At 36.4% G+C, this 20,024-nt stretch overlaps 1 protein-coding gene across 1 annotated transcript in view; it reads right to left on the reverse strand.

Annotated features, from left to right (window-relative positions):
- The window catches only part of SLC38A9 (solute carrier family 38 member 9), an 87,962-nt gene that overhangs the window by 54,522 nt on the left and 13,416 nt on the right, over positions 1–20,024 (reverse strand). Inside the window, exon 3 of the mRNA XM_017548673.2 lies at positions 16,877–17,023. Within this exon, the coding sequence (XP_017404162.1) occupies positions 16,877–16,989 (113 nt within the window). The 5' untranslated portion in view covers positions 16,990–17,023. The remainder of the gene's footprint in view (positions 1–16,876; positions 17,024–20,024) is intronic.

Below are 20,024 nucleotides of genomic sequence, written 5' to 3' on the forward strand. Positions count from 1 at the left end.
AAGTGCTGGGATTACAGGTGTGAGCCACTGTGCCCAGCCAGTTACTGGTTGTTTCTAAATTAACAGTATTGAATCAATGAAAACTCTAGTATTTTGAGCTTAAAAATAGCATGGAATATTAAATACACAAACCAGCACTGCAATCACTAAATGTAAGAATTGTGTGATATTATAGAGGATGAAAATTCGTCATGCAAATTTCAACAAAAAACATCACATGTAATTGTTGGATGAGACAGAAATGAACTTTTTTTCTTTTCAATTTTTCTGAGACAGGGTCTTGCTCTGTCACCCAGGTTGGAGTACAGTGGCAGTGTCATCATTGGCTCAATGTAACCTTGAACTCTGGAATCAAGTGATCCTCCTGCCTCAGCCTCCCGAGTAGCTAGGACTACAGGCGTGTACCACCATGCCTAATTTTTTTTTATTATTATTTTTAATAGAGATGAAGTCTTGCTGTGTTGTCCAGGTTGGTCTTAACTCCTGGCCTCAAATGATCCTCCTCTGTGGCCTCTCAAAATGCTGAGATTACAGTCATGAGCTACTGTACCTGGCCTGGAATAAACTTTAAATCAGTTTAAATTACTGTGTGATAAAGGATTAAATAATAAACAATATTAAATTATTGATATTAAAGTGAAAACAAAAAATTGGCTATACTACTAATAAAATTTAAAGTTAATTTTATCAAGACTGATTATATCTAATAATTTAAAAATTTCCATTATGTATATTTTAGAGTATATAATATGTGAGTATAGAAATATATGTACATGATTTGCAAATGAATATGTGCATGTACACACACATATGCAGTCTCATTTTTTTTAAGATTTTTTTTTAACCAACTGGCATGGTGAAAAAGCTTTTGAAAAAAGTAAATGTTAATAAACACCTGGTTGACGATTATGAGTTCCCTGTTTTAGAATTCTAAACTATTACTTAGTTGAAAGTAAACACCTTCATCAATAACATGTAGACAAAGAACTTGACCTGAAAATTAATTCTCAGGCCCATATATGTACATGATTTGCAAATGAATATGTGCATGTACACACACATATCCAGTCTCATTTTTTTTAAGACTTTTTTTTAACCAACTGGCATGGTGAAAAAGTTTTGAAAAGAGTAAATGTTAATAAACACCTGGTTGACGATTATGAGTTCCCTGTTTTAGAATTCTAAACTATTACTTAGTTGAAAGTAAACACCTTCATCAATAACATGTAGACAAAGAACTTGACCTGAAAATTAATTCTCAGGCCCATATATTTTATTACAGGCCCATATATTTTATTACAGATTCTGCTGAGAATAAATTTCAAAATTCTTTTTAATGCAATTTATGTTCTTAAATTTTGGTTTCAAAAAATCCATTAATTTAAAAAAATTCTACTGTGCTGAGAATCTCTTATTATGATGTTTACAAAATGATCAGTAAAAGAAATGCAAGATTTTGAGGCTTTTTAAATAGCACCAGCACTGGAATAAGGCTTAAGGAATTATATAAACAACAGAAACATTTTAACTAAGTTAAGATACTTCCATTTTTCTCTTTGATGTAAACAGTAACACCACCACCACCACCGCAACCACTCCATTCCATCTTCTATCTAGAAAGAGCAGTTCCAAATGGGAAATGGTGAGTGACATTCCACAGAGGAAAATTAGGAATGTGGAAAAAATTCCCAAGAGGGCAAGTTTTCCAAGCAGCTTCTCCTTTTATCTACTTTATAAGCATGCCAAAATAAATCACAAGTTGTCTCAATCTATTTAAGTGTAATAAGTTAGGAGTACTATTAACTTAATATTTTTGAAATAAAGAGTGTGTCTTAATTATAAATAAAGAGTAGGCTTCAGCCTGTAATCCCATGCCAGTTCTTACTCTCCTTCTTACACAAATCCACCAAAACAGTTTCTGGAAAAGAAATAAAATTTCCAGTTTCATAACCCAATAATTCCCCATGGGAGAAAAAAAAGTGGGTAATGAGAAAAATGCCAGGCTAGCATTTTAACTAAAATTTCCTATCCTTAAAAACTGGAAAGACAATGAAAGAAGAAGGTAAAGATTTCAGTATATATATATAGATAGATAGATAGATACATCTTATTTTTAATACTGTACATATGTGTGATTCAAACAAAACACATCTACTTTTTAAACAGATCACCAAAGAAAAAGAGCATCTTTCTTGTTCCTTTCCCATAGCTTAATCTTAATTTGAGTGTGTTCCCTCCAAAATTCAGGCATTGCCAATGTGATGATATTAAGAGCTGGTGCCTTTAGGAGGTGATTAGACAATGAGAGTTCCTCCCTCATTAAGGCCCCTACAAAAGAGGCTTCACATAGCATTTAGCTAGCTTGTTCTTCAGCTCTTCTGCCATGGATGACACAGCAACAAGGCCCGTGTCAGATCAAACACCAGTGCCTTGATCTCAGACTTCCCAGCTTCTAGAACTGGGAGAAATAAATTTCAGTTTTTTATAAATTACCTAGTCTCAAGTATTCCTTACAACAGCACCAAATGGACTAAGGCACTTAAGACAGGGATTCTACACATCAAGCCTTAGAAATCTTCATCATGGCTCTCAAGAAAGGCAGACAGAGAAATTCTGCTTTACCACTGGAAAGACACTATCAACAAATGGTTTACACAAACCAGTCATTCAGAAGATGATGGCTGTATTTTCAATGCAGATGGCAAATACTGTAGTAGCCTAATCAGAATCTACTGCTAGTTGCATTCTGCAGACCAATCCCAGAATAACAGAACAGATTGATAAAGGCAAGAGCTCAAAGTGAAACCTGCCCTGCCAACTGGCTCCTATCAATGAATTTTTACATATAGGAAAGTTTTACAAACTAAATATAAGAGGTATTTCAGGAAAAAAAGACAAAAGTAGTGCTAGAAAGTATATGCTGAAATAAAAACTTTCACACATTGCTAGTAGAAGTTGGTACAATCCTTCTAGAAAGCAATTTGCTACATGTTTTAAGAATCTTAATTGTGTTCATGCTCTTCATTATGATAGTTATACCTTTGAGACTCTATTAGAAAGAAATCAAAATATGTTATAAAAATTATGTAGAAAGCTGCTAATCACAGCATCAGCTGTAAATATCTTAATATTAAAACGTTGTTAAATTATATGTATTTAAATTTAAGAAGATATTTAGAAAGAATTCCTAATATGGAAGAATGCTTGTAATATAAATTTCTTCTTTCAGCATTTCAGTGAGTCTTAAGGACAGTTTTTACCATAAAACTTTTTACTCCTGTTTGAAAGCCAGTACTTTCCCCTTCTCTATCATTCTTCTTAGCTTCAATCTTTACCCCTACCGTTTATGGCAGTTAAAATCTTTGGATGATCTTGCCTAAGGACTGTAGGTTTGCTTCAGGGTTTAGGAGAGGCTGGAGACTATTTTGCTTTTTGTTGTCCAAAGAGCCATTCTGATCAGAACATTTGCATTAGAATTGTGGGGGTAGACTGAAATTAAGGTGAATGGGCCTGACATTTTTTTTTAACTTCCGCAGAAACAAGACAAGAGGTATGGGTGTCATAGCAGTACGAAGTACAAGTCCCTATGGTTGCTGACATTAGAGTCCTTTGGTGCAGACCAGGGGTCGGTAGACTATGGCCTGATAAAACAAATGTCTATGCCCTGTTTTTGTAAATGTACTTTTTCATAAATAAAATTTTTACTGGAACACAGTCAGGCCCATACACTTATGTTTTGTCTGTGGCTACTTCCACTCCACAATGGCAAATGAGTCCATAAGCCCACAAAGCCTAAAGTATTTACTAACGTGTCCTTTATAGAAAAAAAATGCCAACTTCTGTTCTAGACCATCTTAAGGTCCCCTTAAAGACTTAGAGCGGGAAGAGAGGCTTCCACTCTCCTCTTTGATGGGCAAAGGAGATGACTGAGGGAGGAGCCTATATGCCCTCAACAGATCTATGTCAGGGAGCATCTGAATATGTTTTTCTTTTAGAAATATTTATAACCAGATGTCCCTAGGCCTCATTCAGCTTAATCCCTTGCAAAATCTACCTCCCACATTTAAAAACAGAAGCCAAACCAAAAAAACCTCAACCTCAGCCAAAACAACTACAATAAATGTTGTTGCACAAAGTAGCACCACCTGCACAGAAACCTTCCCAAGGCACCTGGTCATGAAGGTTACATATGGGCTCCTTCCACTCCTGGTGCAGCCAGAACCTATAGCACAGTCACAAACAGGAGTATGATCCACAGGACTCTTGGTAATGCTAGTACAGGATGGGTTCAATTAGAATTTTTCCTTTTTTTTTTGAGATGGAGTCTTGCTCTGTCACCCAGGCTGGAGTGCACTGGCACGATCTTGGCTCGCTGCAAACTCTGCCTCCCAGGTTCAAGCAATTCTCTGCCTCAGCCTCCTGAGTAGCTGGGATTACAGGCGCCTGCCACCACACTGACTAATTTTTGTATTTTTAGTAGAGACGGGGTTTCACCATCTTGGCCAGGCTGGTCTTGAACTCCTGGCCTCATGATCCACCTGCCTCTGCCTCCCAAAGTGCTGGGATTACAGGCATGAGCCACTGTGCCTGGCCTCTATTAATATTTTTCCTAATGAAAAATGAGTTCTAAATATATACATACACAGCTGGGTGTGGTGGCTCACACTTGTGATCGCAACATGAAGACTGATTGAGGCCAGGAGTTCAAGACCAGCATGGGCAACACAACAAGGCCTTTTTTCTACAGAAAATAGAAAAATTAGCCAGGCATGGTGACATGCACCTGTAGTCTCAGCAGGGAGGCTGAGGCAGGAGGACTGCTTGAGCCCAGAAGTTCAAAGTTATAAAGTGCTATGATCATGCTACTGCACTCCAGCATGGACAATAGAGTGAGACCCTGCCTCAAAAACAAACAAATGTGTGTGTGTGTGTGTGTGTGTGTGTGTGTGTGTGTGTGTGTATGTGTATACACATAAAATCAAATATTTATCACCCCTGATTTTTTGCTAGGTACCTATCTCCCCGGCTGGAGGATGGAGCTATGTTTGAGTGAAGTGTCTGGCACACAGAAGGAACATAATGAATGTTTGCTAACAAAAGAATAAAGGAAGGAAGCAAGGAAGGCAGGCAGGCAGAGGAGGAAAAAAGGGAGGGAGGGAAGGAAGAAAGATGGCAGGCAGGTGGAGAAGAAGAGAAAGAGGGAGGGAAGGAGGCAGGCAGGCAGACAACTAGGGAATAACTTGCAGAAGTAACAATGACATATAACATAAATTTAAAAGAAAAAGTAGCACAATTAATTACATACACTATGTGATCTCATCTAAAAACATAGAAGGCTAGGAGTAAATACAATAAATATACTAACAGGGGTTTTTGTTTGTTTTAGAGATGAGGTCTCATGATATTGCCCAGGTTGGAGTGCAGTTGCTATTCACAGGCATGATCATAGAGCACTGTGGCCTCAAACTCCTCGGCTCAAGGAATCCTCTTGCCTGAGCCTCCTGAGTAGCTGAGACTGCCAAGGTGATTTAAACAAAGTTTTAAGAAAATAAGTTTTTCATTTTTTATATACTTTTTTATCCTAAGTTATAGGAATGCTATATTTTTGGGATAACTTTGTTCTCTTAGAAATATAGCACATTGTCTACATTTAAGATAATCAAGAAGTTAAAAAATAAAATCACCCATCAGAAATTTCTGTTAACACTTTAGTGCATTTCCTAGACACATACATGTGCACACATGTATGAAATTAGTTTCATTTGCTTTCAAACTTTTCATAAAGTAGAAACCTACAATATATATATTTTTTGCCTGGCTTCTTTTGCCAACATTATCTTTATGACATTCATCTACATTCTGTATGTAGCTACAGTTTGTTCATGTTCATAGCTGTATAACATCTCGTTGTATAAAAACCCAACAATCTACTTATCCATTCCTGTTGATGGGTATCCAAAGAGTTTCTTTGGAGCTCTTATAAAGAAACTCTAATTTATATTCTCTTACATATCCCTTGGTGCAATGTGTACACATTTTTCTGATTGTGAACCCAGTGTACACTCAATGGTAGCAGATAATTACAAACTTGTTTCCAAAATGACTACTTACACTTACTCTAGTACTATATCAGCATTTCCACTGTTCCACATCCTAATCAACATTCATTATTATCATTGATTTCTTAATTTGGGTACTGTAATTACTGAATTTCTATTTGATTCTTTAAAAAAAAAAACATTTTCCACAATTTTTTTTCATATTTCTAGTCAGTGCCAAATTTTCAGTCTTATTTTAATTTCCTTTAACATGTTAAAGGCAGTTCTTTAAAAGTCTGTTTCTGACAACTCCATTATCTGGATCACCTGTGAGTCTCTTTCTATTGTGTATTGAGTCTCTTAATTTCCAGTCATCTTGTCCTGGCTTCTCTTATGCTTGGCTAGTTTTTAGCAAGCTCCTGACATTGAATATTAAAAAACTATATAAATAACTTGAAACCTAAAATATTTTCTTTAGAAAGAGTTTATGTCAGCTTTGGGACGTCAATTTGAGACAGGAGCAATCCTAGATCACCTTAATCCAGTTTGGGGGACTGAGATGAGTTAAAGTTGGGCTTCAGTTCCTGAAAGAAGGACGTTCTATTTCAAATTCACTCACATTTCTAGGCTGTAGCCCTTTGGACTTCCAACTTAAATTTTATGTGAGGTCTCTCTTACTGGGCCCTGGATTCAAAATTTTCTTCCTCTAACCCTGTAAGGCTGGCAAAGGCTCGGTTTTAAGCCTCTCAGCTAATAAACTGGAATTGGCAGATATTGTTGAGGAAATGCTGGGCTCTCCTTTCTGGCTTTGTCTTCTCCCTGATTTAGATCTCAATATTCTACATTGTCTTATTAGTTGTCCTATGTCTTCAAGCATATTTTTAAAAACATTTTGTTAGCTTTTCTAGTTATTCCCAACAACTTGGTCAGCCCAAATTCCTTAATCTGTCATTCACAAACTGATGACTACATAGCCATCACCATAATCCATTTTAGAACATTTTTACCATCCCAAAAGAAGTCTCAGACCCCTTTTTCCCCTTTCTCCAGCCCCTGGCAACCATTAATCTACTTTCTGTTTCCATGGCTTTACCGAATCTAGAAAGTTTGTATAAACGGAATCATACAATATGTAGTATTTTTTGTGTGGCTTCTTTCACACAGCATAATGTCTTCAAGGTTGGTAAGTATTGTTGTTCATCAGTTGATGGACATTTGAGTTGTTTCCACTTTAACCATTACAAATGTTAGGAACATTTGTTTATAAGTATTTGTGTAGACATATGTTTTTAATTCTCTGGATACCCAGAAGTAGAATTGCTAGGTCATATGATAGCTCTGTATTTAACATTTTGAGGAACTATCAAATTGTTTTCAAAAATGCCTGTACCATTTTTTTGTTTTTTGTTTTTTTAACTTTTAAGTTCAGGGGTACATTTGCAGGATGTGCCGGTTCATTATACAGGCAAACATGTATCATGGGGGTTTGTTGTACAGATTATTTCATCACCCAGGCTTTAAGTCTAGTATCCATTAGTTATTTTTCCTGATCCTCTTCCTCCTCCCACTAAGCCCCAGTGTATGTTGTTCCCCTCTATGTGTCCATATGTTCTCAATATTTAGCTCCCACTTATAAGTGAGTACATGTGGTATTTGGTTTTCTGTTCCTGTGTCAGTTTGCTAAGGATGGATGGGGCCTCTAGCTCCATCCATGTCCCTGCAAAGGACATGATCTCATTCTTTTTTATGGCTGCATAGCATTCCATGGTGTATATGTATCACATTTTCTTTATCCAGTCTATTATTGATGGGCCTTTTTGTTGATTCTATGTCTTTGCTATTATAAATACTGTTGCAATGAACATACATGTGCATGTATCTTTATAACAGAACTATTTATATTCCTTTGGGTATATACCAAGTAATGGGATTGCTGGGTTGAATGGTATTTCTGTCTTCAGGAATTGCCACACAATCTTCCATAATGGTTCAACCAATTTACACTCCCACCAACAGTGTAAAAGCATTCCTTTTTCTCCACAACCTCATCAGCATTTTTTACCTTTTAACTTTTTACTAATAACCATTCTGATTGGTGTGAGATGGTACCTCATTGTGGTTTTGCCCACTTTTTAATGGGTTGTTAGTTTTTTCTCGTAAATTTGTTTAAATTCCTTATAGATCCTGGATACTATCTTTGTCAGATATAGAGTTTGCAAAAATTTTCCTTTACTCTGTAGGCTGTCTGTTTACTCTATTGATAGTTTCCTTTGCTGTACAGAAGCTCTTTAGTTTAATTATATCCCAATTGTCAATTTTTGCTTTTCTGGAATTTTTTTGGCAACTTCATCATGAAATTTTTGCCTGTGCCTATGTCCTGAAAGGTATTGCCTAGGTTGTCTTCCAGGGTTTTTATTGTTTTAGGTTTTACATTTAAGTCTTTAGTCCATCTTGAGTTAGTTAAGTTTTGTATATGGTTAATGAAAGGGTCTAGTTTCGATTTTCTGCAAATGTCTACCCAGTTATCCCAGCACAATTTATTCAATAGGGAATATTTCCCCATTTCTTGTTTTTGTCAGGTTTGTTGAAGATAGTTATAGGTGTACGGTCTTATTTCTGGGTTCTCTATCCTGTTCCACTGGTCCATGTGTCTGTTCTTGTACCAGTACCATGCTGTTTTGGTTACTGTACTCCTGTAGTATAATCTGAAGTTGGATATCGTGATGTTTCCCAGCTTTGTTCTTTGTGCTTAGGATTGCCTTGGCTATTCAGGCTCTTTTTTGGTTCCATATGTATTTTTGAAAGTTTTTTTCTAGTTTGGTGAAGAATGTCAATGACAGTTTAATGGGAATAACATTGAATCTATAAATTGCTTTGGACAGTATGGCCACTTTAATGATATTGATTCTTCTTATCTATGAACATGGAATGCTTTTCTATTTGTTTGTGTCATCTCTGATTTGAGCAGTGGTTTGTAGTTCTCTTGCAGAGATCTTTTACTTCCCTTGTTAGCTGTATTCCTAGGTATTTTCTTTTTCTGTGGCAATTGTGAATGGGAGTTCATTCGAGATTTGGCTCTCAACTTGACTGTTGCAGATGTATAGTAATGCTAGCAATTTTTGCACATTGATTTTGTATCCTGAGGCTTTCCTGAAGTTGTTTATCAGCTTAAGAAGCTTTTGGGCTGAGACATTAGGGTTTTCTAGATCTAGAATCACATCATCTGCAAACAGGGATAGTTTGACTTCCTCTCTTTCTGTTTAAATGACCTTTATTCCTTTCTCTTGCCTGATTGCTCTGGCCAGAACTTCCAATACTATGTTGAATAGGAGTAGTGAGGGAGGGCATCCTTGTTTTTGTACCATGTTTCAATTCCACAAGCAATGTTATGAATGAGGGCATGACCTCTTTAAATAATTATTTTTAATATCCCATTTACTAGCCTTAATAAAATAGAAAATATATAACTACTGAGAGACAAAATTTTTTTAAAATAAAAATAACTCTTACTATAATATAAAAGAGAAACAAAATGAAAGTAACATAGTAAAGTTGTATTTTAATATGTAAATTCCCAGGCATAGCTACACTCAAAGACATAATAAAGAAGACCAATGCTTGCTTCTATTTGAAATTAATAAGACAATTGAAGAGAAGTAAAATTAGAAGCCATTCTGTATATGAAGTATAGATAAATTAAAAAGCAGAAGTTTTGATAGACATAAATAAAAACTAGTGTTATTTTAAAAAGCTAGTGTTAGAATAAGTAATATCAGGTCAGATCTTTATACACTAAATGAAGATAAAAATAACCTTAGTTAAAGTGGTGATAATATGCCAAGATAAACTATAAACTACTGAAGTAGATAAAATAAGGAAGCATGATGTTCCTGCAAATGAACCAGGCCTTTTTATGAGTATAGTACCAAAACAATTCCCAATATTATTTTATAGAAAACCTGTCTCCTAACTTAAAATGTTGAGGCATTCATTTATCTTCTAATACTTAAGAGAACTTGGAAACCCTGTATCTTGTGACAAGGGAATAGAGAACAGACTGAAAGAAGAAATACTAAAATTAGAAGGCATAAAAAAGTTATGTAATAGACTTTTGGGGACAATTTCAGAATGAGACTAAAAAAAAAAAAAAACCGGCAAGCTAAAGATGCATATCTCAATATGTGATTTTTACATCAATTCCTTATCATTTGCCTATAGTCAGCAATTGAGCTATAACAAGACTCTTGTATTTAATGTGTCTCAATTAATTCAATAATATTTGGTTTTAAGTCAGTTTGTTAAAAGAAGTTTCAAATCTTGTTATATACTTGCAATTGGTTTCACTGCTTTTATAGTATGATTACGCTATTGCACTTAAAACCCTTTTGACTAAATACATACTTGGATGTGTTACAATATTGAGCAGACAGAGAACAATGCTAGCCAAACCCTTCATACAGTTTCCTCCAAAAAACCCACTTTTAATTTGGCCCTAAAGAGTACCAGTCAAACCCAAAGAGGTTCTCTCTTTCTTCAGGCTTCGCTAATACAGTCCTCAACTTACAGCAGTTCAACTTACGAGTTTTTGACATTATGATGGGTTTATCTGGGTATTAAATGCACTTTCAACTTAGGATATTTTTGGCTTATGATGGGTTTATCAGGAATACCTAAAAATAAGTGGAGGAGCATCATAATGATAATGAGAGGGAAAAAAGAGGATAAAGCAAAACTAGCTTCCAGGCAAGTAAACAAACAGTAAAATCAATTAGAACAGATTGATCTAGGAAAGAAAGAAGCCACTCAGGCAAGCAGTTACAAATACAAGAGGGCAATTAAACAAACAAAAGTACCTGGACAGAGAAGAAGAAAGAAAAATATATAAAAACAACGAATTTGAAAGAATAAAGGGATTCTAATGGAACTAAAAATAAGATTCCAGACTAACAAAGTTTGTATTTAGATTTTTTTTTGTTTTTGTAGAGATTCGCTAAGTTTTGCATAGGTCTCGCTATGTTGCCCAGGCTGGTCTCAAACTCCTGGCCTCAAGCAATCCACCTGCCTCGGCCTCCCAAAGTGCTGGGATTACAGGTGTAAGCCACTGTGCCTTGCCTGTATTTAGATTTAAGGCATCTCTGACTCTAGGGCCAGGATTGTACTCTTTAAGCTTTTAGCAAAAAGACAGTTCCTTTGAGGAAAAATAGCAGTGAAAAGTTGGAGAGAAGAGAGGTAGGCCCAAGTATAAGAGAATGGAGGGGGAAGAGGATGGAGAAAGGTATAAACGTAATATAACTAGCAAGTTGGCCATCAGCACTAGCCACTGATGAATGATCAAGGTCCTAGTCCATCTATTTAACACTGATGCCAAGTTCCTCAAAAATATAATTTATTTTTCAGCTCTAGAAACTAGCCCTCCTGGGAAAACTACTTTTCTGTCTTTCATTGAACATCGGTATAATCCCAACTATGAAACCACCAATCACTTCCAGTCACTGTTCCTGGGCCAGGATCTCCTGTTACCTATTAATAGATAAACTCTTCCCTTTGCCTTAGTAAATATCCTTTTACTAGATGCACTAGATTCCCCAAAGGAACGGTCTTTTTGTTAAGTGCTAAGAGGACAATCTGGGACATGGAGTTAGAGATGCCTTAAAACTAAACATAAACTTTGTTAGACTGGGATCTTATTTCCAGTCCCATCAGAAACCTTTTATTCTCTCAAATTCTTTGTCCTTATATATTTTTCTTTTTTCTTCTCTCCTAAGACTTCAAGGACCAAAAAGAGTCAATTTAGGCTGCTCTTCAGTGACAGTGTTAGTGACAGGTGAAACAGAACGACCAATTTACAGATGTGTACACTAGAAGTCCTTCTAAAAAAGAGTGCCACTGCATACCTAGGTTGTTTGAAGGGCAGGAGGAATGTTGCCTATACCTCACTGGCTTATCAGAGCACCTGAAATGTTCTCAGTCAGAAAAATCTTGAAACTTTAGGTTAGGATTTCATATTTACTGGATTCTCCATGTTAAAATGAAAATAGTCATAGAAACATAATAGACTAGGTCTCTGATACATCCAATTGTTTTCCATTATAATACAAAGCTGACAACAGAGCCCTGGCAGGAATAGGACAGATAAGTACTGCTGAATAAGGAGCAGAAGAAAAATACGTTTTACAAAGAATTGCCTAATGGGTTATGTATGAGTTAATTCCTGCTCTGGGTAATACTGTGGATACAGAGAAGGATATGAAATCCCTAGGCCCTGGGGAAAATGGAAGAAGAGGAAACAGAGATAGAGAAAGACTGAAAAAGAAGAGAAGCTCAAAAACAACTATTTCACAATCTGTTGGTAGGCTAGCTGGATGGTCAACTTCCCCACGGCATAGTCCAAGAGCAGCAGCAATCCTGAATATGCAGCGATATGAGGCAATACTGAATATCAGGTTCTATCTTTGGCTATCAGAAAGTCTGGGGAAAACAGGAAAATAATCTCTTAGACCAGTACTTGCTAATGGAATGTAGCACATATATCAAGATAGGAGACTTCTAAATCTTCCTGTCTCTCCACTCATATTGCTTATTCCACCCAAACCAGGTGGAAAATTAGTGGGGGAGGGGAGATATGCAGAATAAAAAGTAGGCCTGCATAGTTTGAAAAAGCCCCTCAGACGATTCGACATATATTTTTCCCCTATAATGACAAGCTCCTTCCTCCACGTAAGTTTAATTAGACTCCAGTTCCACTAAAATGATAAGCAGATCCATCATACTTTCAGTCCAAAGCAGTTGTTAAAATTATGTGATTTTTATTGCCACCTAGTGGAAGAGATAGAAAACCACAAGTTAAACAGAATAAGTAATCTAAAAGTATTAAATGTTGTTTTCCATACTCTGACAGCTAAAGACAGTTTCTCAAAGTATGGTAATATGTAAGATGATTCTAAGTAGCACAAGGATAAATGCTATTCAAACTAGTTGGTATTTAATGCAATGCATATTAGAAAAAAGCATAAACAACACTTCAAATCCACCATTTTATAAATATGTGTTAAGGCTAAATTAACCCTAATTTTAAAAAGTAAATAGATTTTTAAAGAAACATTCACTTATATTATATAGGACTATTGAAGATATTACTAAAGACATAAGGTAACTCTAAAATAACTGCAGTTTTGGAAATAGTTGTCCTAATCTGGTTCTTCAAATGGAAGATAATTTTCCCTCAGTATAGATGAGTTTTCTTTATGTATATAAAGTGAAGTAATCCATATTTTAATAGAAACAACCATATTTTAAGGTACTCACATTTTTTTCTCATCAAATAGCTTGTTTACTTAAACAGAAATTATTCCACAATCAAATTAGCATTTAGAATGGCTAAGTCTCTGTATTTGCCTTCCTTAAAACATGCTTACCTAGGTAGTTATGCCATGATTGTAAATAGTTGATACCCTCTCATTTAGACAAGTTTCATTATAGAAAATATGTTGCCATTTAATCTACCCAGTTAAACAAATTTACAGAGAACTGTTTGAACTCCTGCCAACTTATTGTAATGGAATGCACTTCAATGACCTATGTTCTGCTGTCACAGTGGTCAATTCTTTATCATAGAATTTAGAAGTTTCAAGAAAACCCTGAGCATTCAAGTCAGCGTTCATTAGTGCTTATATTTACTGATATTGGAATATATAAGTGAGAATCGAAAGACTTATTTCATTATCTTTTCTAATGGCCAATATAAATGACAATAATAAATTTCTCATTTCCACCTCTAGTTGCAAGAAAGACTAAAAACTTAAGTATGTGGAAATGAAAATAAGATTATCAAGATTACCTTAAACTAACCATCTTTTATCTCTTGGATGAAGACCGATTGTGACTCTTAAAAAAATTAGGATTCTGTTGACATTAAGGAATAGTTAGGGTTACTGAATGATTGTTGGGTGTCTACCTAACAGTATCTGCCACACCATCCTTTCTGAAGCACTCAGTTTCCCTCTGAGGGAGCAACCATCTCATAGTTTCCTATTTACTAGCCCAAACTTCATTTATACATATTATATTATATTTATCTATTTTTACCCAAATGGTAGCATACTATACATACTGCTCTGTACTTCAATTTTTCACTTAACAAAATAAGCTCAAGACTTGTTCCATTTTGATATGTAATAAAGCCACTTCCTTCTTTTTAATAGAGGAAAAATATTCCATTGTACAAATGTTCCACAACTTATTTATCCAGTCCTGTAAGAAAAGAAATTTTGATTGCTTTTAATCTGTACTATTATAAAAAATACTGCGTTACAAAACCTTGTACACATATCATTTTTGACTATGTGAATTAATGCTTAGAAGTGAAATTACCAATCCATATAAACTGTGGAATAGGCTACTGGCATTTTGTGGGAAAAATCACATTAAATTTATGGATTAAAATTTGAAGACTATAACATCTTTAGAGTCTTTTCAATGAGAGCAGAATATGCCTCGTTTTATTCTTTTTATTACATCACATTTTACTGATTCTGATATACACATTTAAACACTTCTAAGTAAGGTTGAATCTCATAATCTAGAACACTTTATAATCACTTCGAGGGCCAGGCATGGTGACTCATGCCTGTAATCCCAACACTGAGAGGCCAAGGCAGGAGGGCTTTTTGAGCCCAGGAGTTCAAGACCAGCCTAGGCAATAAAGTGAGATGCCATCCCTGCCAAAAATAAATTTTAAAAATCAGCCAGGTGCAGTGGTGTGCGCCTATAGTCCCAGCTTCTTGGGAGGCTGAGGTGGACGAATTGCTTGAGCCAAGGAGTTCAAGACCAGCCCTGGTAACACAGGAAGATTGCTTCTCTACAAAATAAAATTAACAAAAATTATCTGGGCACAGTGGCATGCACCTGTAGTCCCAGCTACTCAGGAGGCTGAAGTGGGAGGATCACTTGAGCCCAGGAGATCAAGGCTGCAGTGAGCCATGATTGTACTACCACAATCCAGTGCGGGCTACAGAGCAAGACCCTGTCTCAAAAAAAAAAAAAAAAAAAAAACCGCCCCCCCCAAAAAAAAAAAAAAAAAAAAATCACTGTCAGCAAGTGACAATATGATAGTAGTTATTCCTGGTGGCATGACAGGTAACTGCCATCCCTGGCCACGTCACACAAACCATTTAAGGACCATTTGAGGAAGGCAGATGAGTTACGTTGTTGTTAGAAAACCTTTTGCGACATCTTCTGGTAGGATCAGGAAAGTGCAAGCACCAAAACAAGTGTCACTGACCTGGAAGAAAATCTTTTTCTTTTTCTTTTTCTTTTTTTTTTTTTTTGAGACAGAATCTCGCTTTGTCACCCAGGCTGGAGTGCAGTGGCGTGATCTTGGCTCACTGCAGCCTCCACCACCCGGGATCAAGTGATTCTCCTGCCTCAGCCTCCTGAGTAGCTGGGATTACAGGTGCATGCCAACATGCCTGGCTTATTTAATTTGTATTTTTAGTAGAGATGAATTTCACCACGTTGGTCAGGCTGGTCTCGAACTCCTGACCTCATGATCCGCTTACCTCAGCCCCCCAGAGTATTGGGATTATAGGCATGAGCCACTGCACCTGACAGAAAATCTTTTCAAGAAATGTTACAGCATCAGGGCTCTTAATGGCACTAAGGACAATTCTGTGTGTGTGGGAGGGGGGGAACACCTATTTTGATGACTCCGAATCAAAAAATAATTCAGAAGAATCATATTCTAAATGTGAGGTGTCAGTAATCCTTGACTGATATACTTTGTTTCTATTTTCAGTTTGATAATTGCACAAGAAATATAAAGGATAAAATATCACACCAGTTCAAGAGTTCTTTCTTTCTTTCTTTCTTTCTTTTTTTTGAGACAGAGTCTTGCTCTGTCACCCAGGGTAGAGTGCGGTGGTGCAATCTTAGAATACAAACAAAAACTCTAAGTCCCAGATTATTTCATCAGAGGTATGGGCAGCAGTTTTTCTTAGTGTTAATTTTTTTTAAAATGCAAGTTATAATCAGTAGCATCTCAGATTTGATGAAATACTCTAAATCTTATTTTATGTCAGAAGCATTTTAGTTTCTCTCATTTTACACATTCATGTTAAGACCATTTCTATGTATTTTATTTTTTCTTCCATTACATTTTCTCATTGGAAGTCTTTTTATTTTTGCCTGTTTTGTAAGCAACTACTTTATTGAATTCTCTTACTGTTTATACGATGAAATAAAATTTAAACTCAAAGTATTTTAAACTATCGGCTGAAATTTTAGCTCAATGAAAGTAAAGATTTTCTATTACTTTTACTCTTCTATCTCAAGTACCTAGCATATTACCTTGTAGAAGGCAGGTAATCAATATGTATTCATTAAATGAATTCTATTAATGTATCTTACTTTGTAATGTTACCCCAACCCTTCCCCCAACAGAGATATTGAGTTTAGTGTAAAGAAGATTGAATATAAACCAGTAGGACTCAAAGTCCTGCTGACAATCATTTAAGGACAACAAACAGTAAGTCAAAAATAACCTAGCATATAAGGAAATAAAGTACTATGAGTGAGAACCAGAAGAAATAAAAGCAGAAACAGACCCACAAGAACTTCAACTATTAAAATCACCAGAATAAAAATATAAAACAATAATGCTTCCTATGCTTAAATAAACAACAAAACAGTATTCCTATTTACTGTTCCCCACATATATACACACAGATCCTGTCAGAAATTGGAATTTTATAATCAAATCTATACATGTTTGGTTATAATTAGATGTATTTTGATCATTAAAGACCCTAATTTGAAATAAGTGTTTTATTTCAAATGCTTACCTTTTGGATCTTAGATCTGACGACTCAAACTGGATATTCATAGGTCCGGGATCTCTTTCATGATCTACCTCAGAGATGAGAAGATGCCTAGAATCACTATTCATATTTGCCATTTTTCTCACACTCTAAGCACTGAAGAAGTTAGTCCTACACAAAGAAGATAAATAATTAATTTAAAAATATTTTATTATCCATAACTAATAAATATTCATGAATAAGAAATTGAAAAAATATGGGAATTTGCTGAAGATATCTTTTTTTTTTTTGAGACAGTCCTACTCTGTCACCAGGCTGGAGTGCAGTGGCGCAATCTCGGCTCACTGCAACCTCCACCTCCCGGGTTTCAGCAATTCTCCTGTCTCAGCCACCCAAGTAGCTAGGACTACAGGCATATGCCACCACACCCAGCTAATTTTTGCATTTTTAGTAGAGACAGAGTTTCACTATGTTGGCCAGGATTGTTTTGATCTCTTGACCTCATGATCCACCTGCCTCGGCCTCCCAAAGTACTGGGATTACAGGCTTGAGCCACTGTGCCCAGCTGCTGAAGATACCTTAATGAGGTATATGCCTGAAATATTTATCAGAAACTTGCTAACTTAAAATGGAGTAATTTCTTATTTTTTGGCTTACTAAAAAACAAGTAAGGCAATTCATTTCCAGTAATAAAACAGACTAGGCTATTTGGACTCATTTTTCTGGCAGACAAACTAAAAATACTAAATAAAATATTGTAAAAATCTTTGAAAAGCATCAAACATAGTGAGGAATATCAGGCCACTTGTAGGTGAAAGAACCAAGAGAGGTAAATGACAAGGAAACTGCTGCTGCCTGGAGGGCATTTGCCGTACCAGAGGAATTCAGGCTGAGGTTTTCAAAGCCTTGTGTAGTATTCCGGGAACAGAAGTCAAAGCTCAGTGTTCATCCAAAGTAAGTAATGATTATAATAAGAAATCATCCCCTTTCCCTACCTCCCCACCACAATATAGCTATAACTATAAAGACCTTTGCTATCAGAGTAGGGACCATGAAGAAGTGTAGTCCATAGTGTGAGCCACTATGGCCTCTGGTCCATTTTAAGACCACAAAGAAGTCTTCTTAAAATGGACCAGAGGCCATAGTGGCTCACACCTGTAATCCCAGCATTTTGAGAGGCTGCGGCAGATTGCTTGAGGCTGGGAGTTTGAGACTAGCCTGGGCAAAATAGTACAACCTCATCTCCACTAAAAAACAGACAAAACTAGCTGGGCATGGTGGCACATGCCTGTAGTCTCAGCTACTTTGGAGGATGAGGCGGAAGTGGAGGATTGCTTAAGCCCAGGATTTGGAGGTTACAGTGAGCTACGACTGCACCGTTGCACTCCAGCTACCTGGGTGACAGAGTGAGATCCTGACTCAAAACAAACAAACAAAAAAACTCAAATTGGCTGGGCACAGTGGCTCACGCCTGTAATCCCAGCACTTTGGGAAGCCAAGGTGGGTAGATCACTTGAGGTCAGGAAATGAAGACCAGTTTGGCCAACATGGTGAAACCCTGTCTCTACTAAAAATACAGAAAAACAGCCGGGCATGTTGGGGTGCTCCTATAATCCCAGTTACTTGTCAGGATGAGGCACGAGAATACCTTGAACCCAGCAGGTCGAGGTTGCAGTGTGCTTGAGATCACGCCACTGTACTCCAGCCTGAGTGACAGAGCAAGACTCCATCTCAAAAAATAAAAATAAAAAAAACCACCCAAAACTACTGACCACAGCATGTGTGTGTATGCACTTTTTTGTTGCCATAAACTGATAATTTATTGCCATAAACTGCACCTCATGAGAATTTGCAAGAAACACTTAAAGCTATGAATATAATTTAAGATTAACCTGCTTGGTAGCACTTCTAGGTAACTGACAGAAGCAAATGTAAATCATTCCTGTGAAGACACACCTTCATTGTAGGCCTCAAAGAAGTGCTGCTAACAATCATTTAAGGAGAACAAATAGTAGGTCAAAAATAACCTAGCATATAAGGAAATAAAGTACTATGAGTGGGAACCAGAAGAAATAAAAGCAGAAACAGACCCACAAGAACTTCAACTATAAAAATCACCAGAATAAAAATATAAAACAATAATGCTTCCTATGTTTAAATAAACAAAAAAAAAGTAGAAATTTTCAAAAATGACTTAGTATGTTCAGATAAGGACCAGAATGAATTTTTAGGAAAAAAAAAATTCAAGAGCCAAAATTCAACACTCAATGAAGGAGCTTAAAAGTTGAAAAGAAAATTAATGAAGTAGAAGATAAGTCAGAAAAAACTACCTAGAATGTGGCAGAGAGAGAAAAATAAAGGCAGAAAATGTAGAAGGCAATTAAGAAACATGGAGGATAGAATAAGAAGGTCTAACAAGCATGTAATTGGAGAATCAGAAAGAAGAAGACAGAAATAAGATCTGTAGAGATAATTGTTGACCATTAAATATACCAATCTACAGATTCATGAAATTAAAAGAATGTAAGAGAATTGATAAACATTATAGCATTTGAAAAAAAAGAATTAAGGCCAGGCATGGTGGCTCACACCTGTAATTCCAACACTTTGGGAGACCAAGGTGGGGAGATCACTTGAGGTCAGGAGTTTGAGACCCACCTGGCCAACATGGTGAAACCCCATCTCTTCGAAACATACAAAAATTAGCCAGGCATGGTGGTGGGTGCCTGTAATTCCAGCTTCTTGGGAGGCTGGTGAGAGAATTGCTTGAACCAGGGAGGCAGAGGTTGCAGTAAGCCAATATTGTGTCACTGCACTTCCAGCCTGGTTGTCACAGAGTGAGATCCTATCTCGAACAAACAAAACAAAAACAAAACAAAACAAAACAACAAAAAAAAGAACTAAAATGCCAGACCAAATAAAAAAAAGTCAGATGAAGGTCTTTGAAATTAAAACGTCCAAAGGCCCTTATGCTGTCCAGATCAACATTAGACATTGATTTTTTTTGGCACCGAGTTTCGCTCTTGTTACCCAGGCTGGAGTGCAATGGCGCGATCTCGGCTCACCGCAACCTCCGCCTCCTGGGTTCAGACAATTCTCCTGCCTCAACCTCCTCAGTAGCTGGGATTACAGGCACGCGCCACCATGCCCAGCTAATTATTTGTATTTTTTT

This window comes from Cebus imitator, unplaced genomic scaffold (genome assembly GCF_001604975.1).
Source record: "Cebus imitator isolate Cc_AM_T3 unplaced genomic scaffold, Cebus_imitator-1.0 Scaffold213, whole genome shotgun sequence".
Taxonomy (NCBI): Eukaryota; Metazoa; Chordata; class Mammalia; order Primates; family Cebidae; genus Cebus; species Cebus imitator.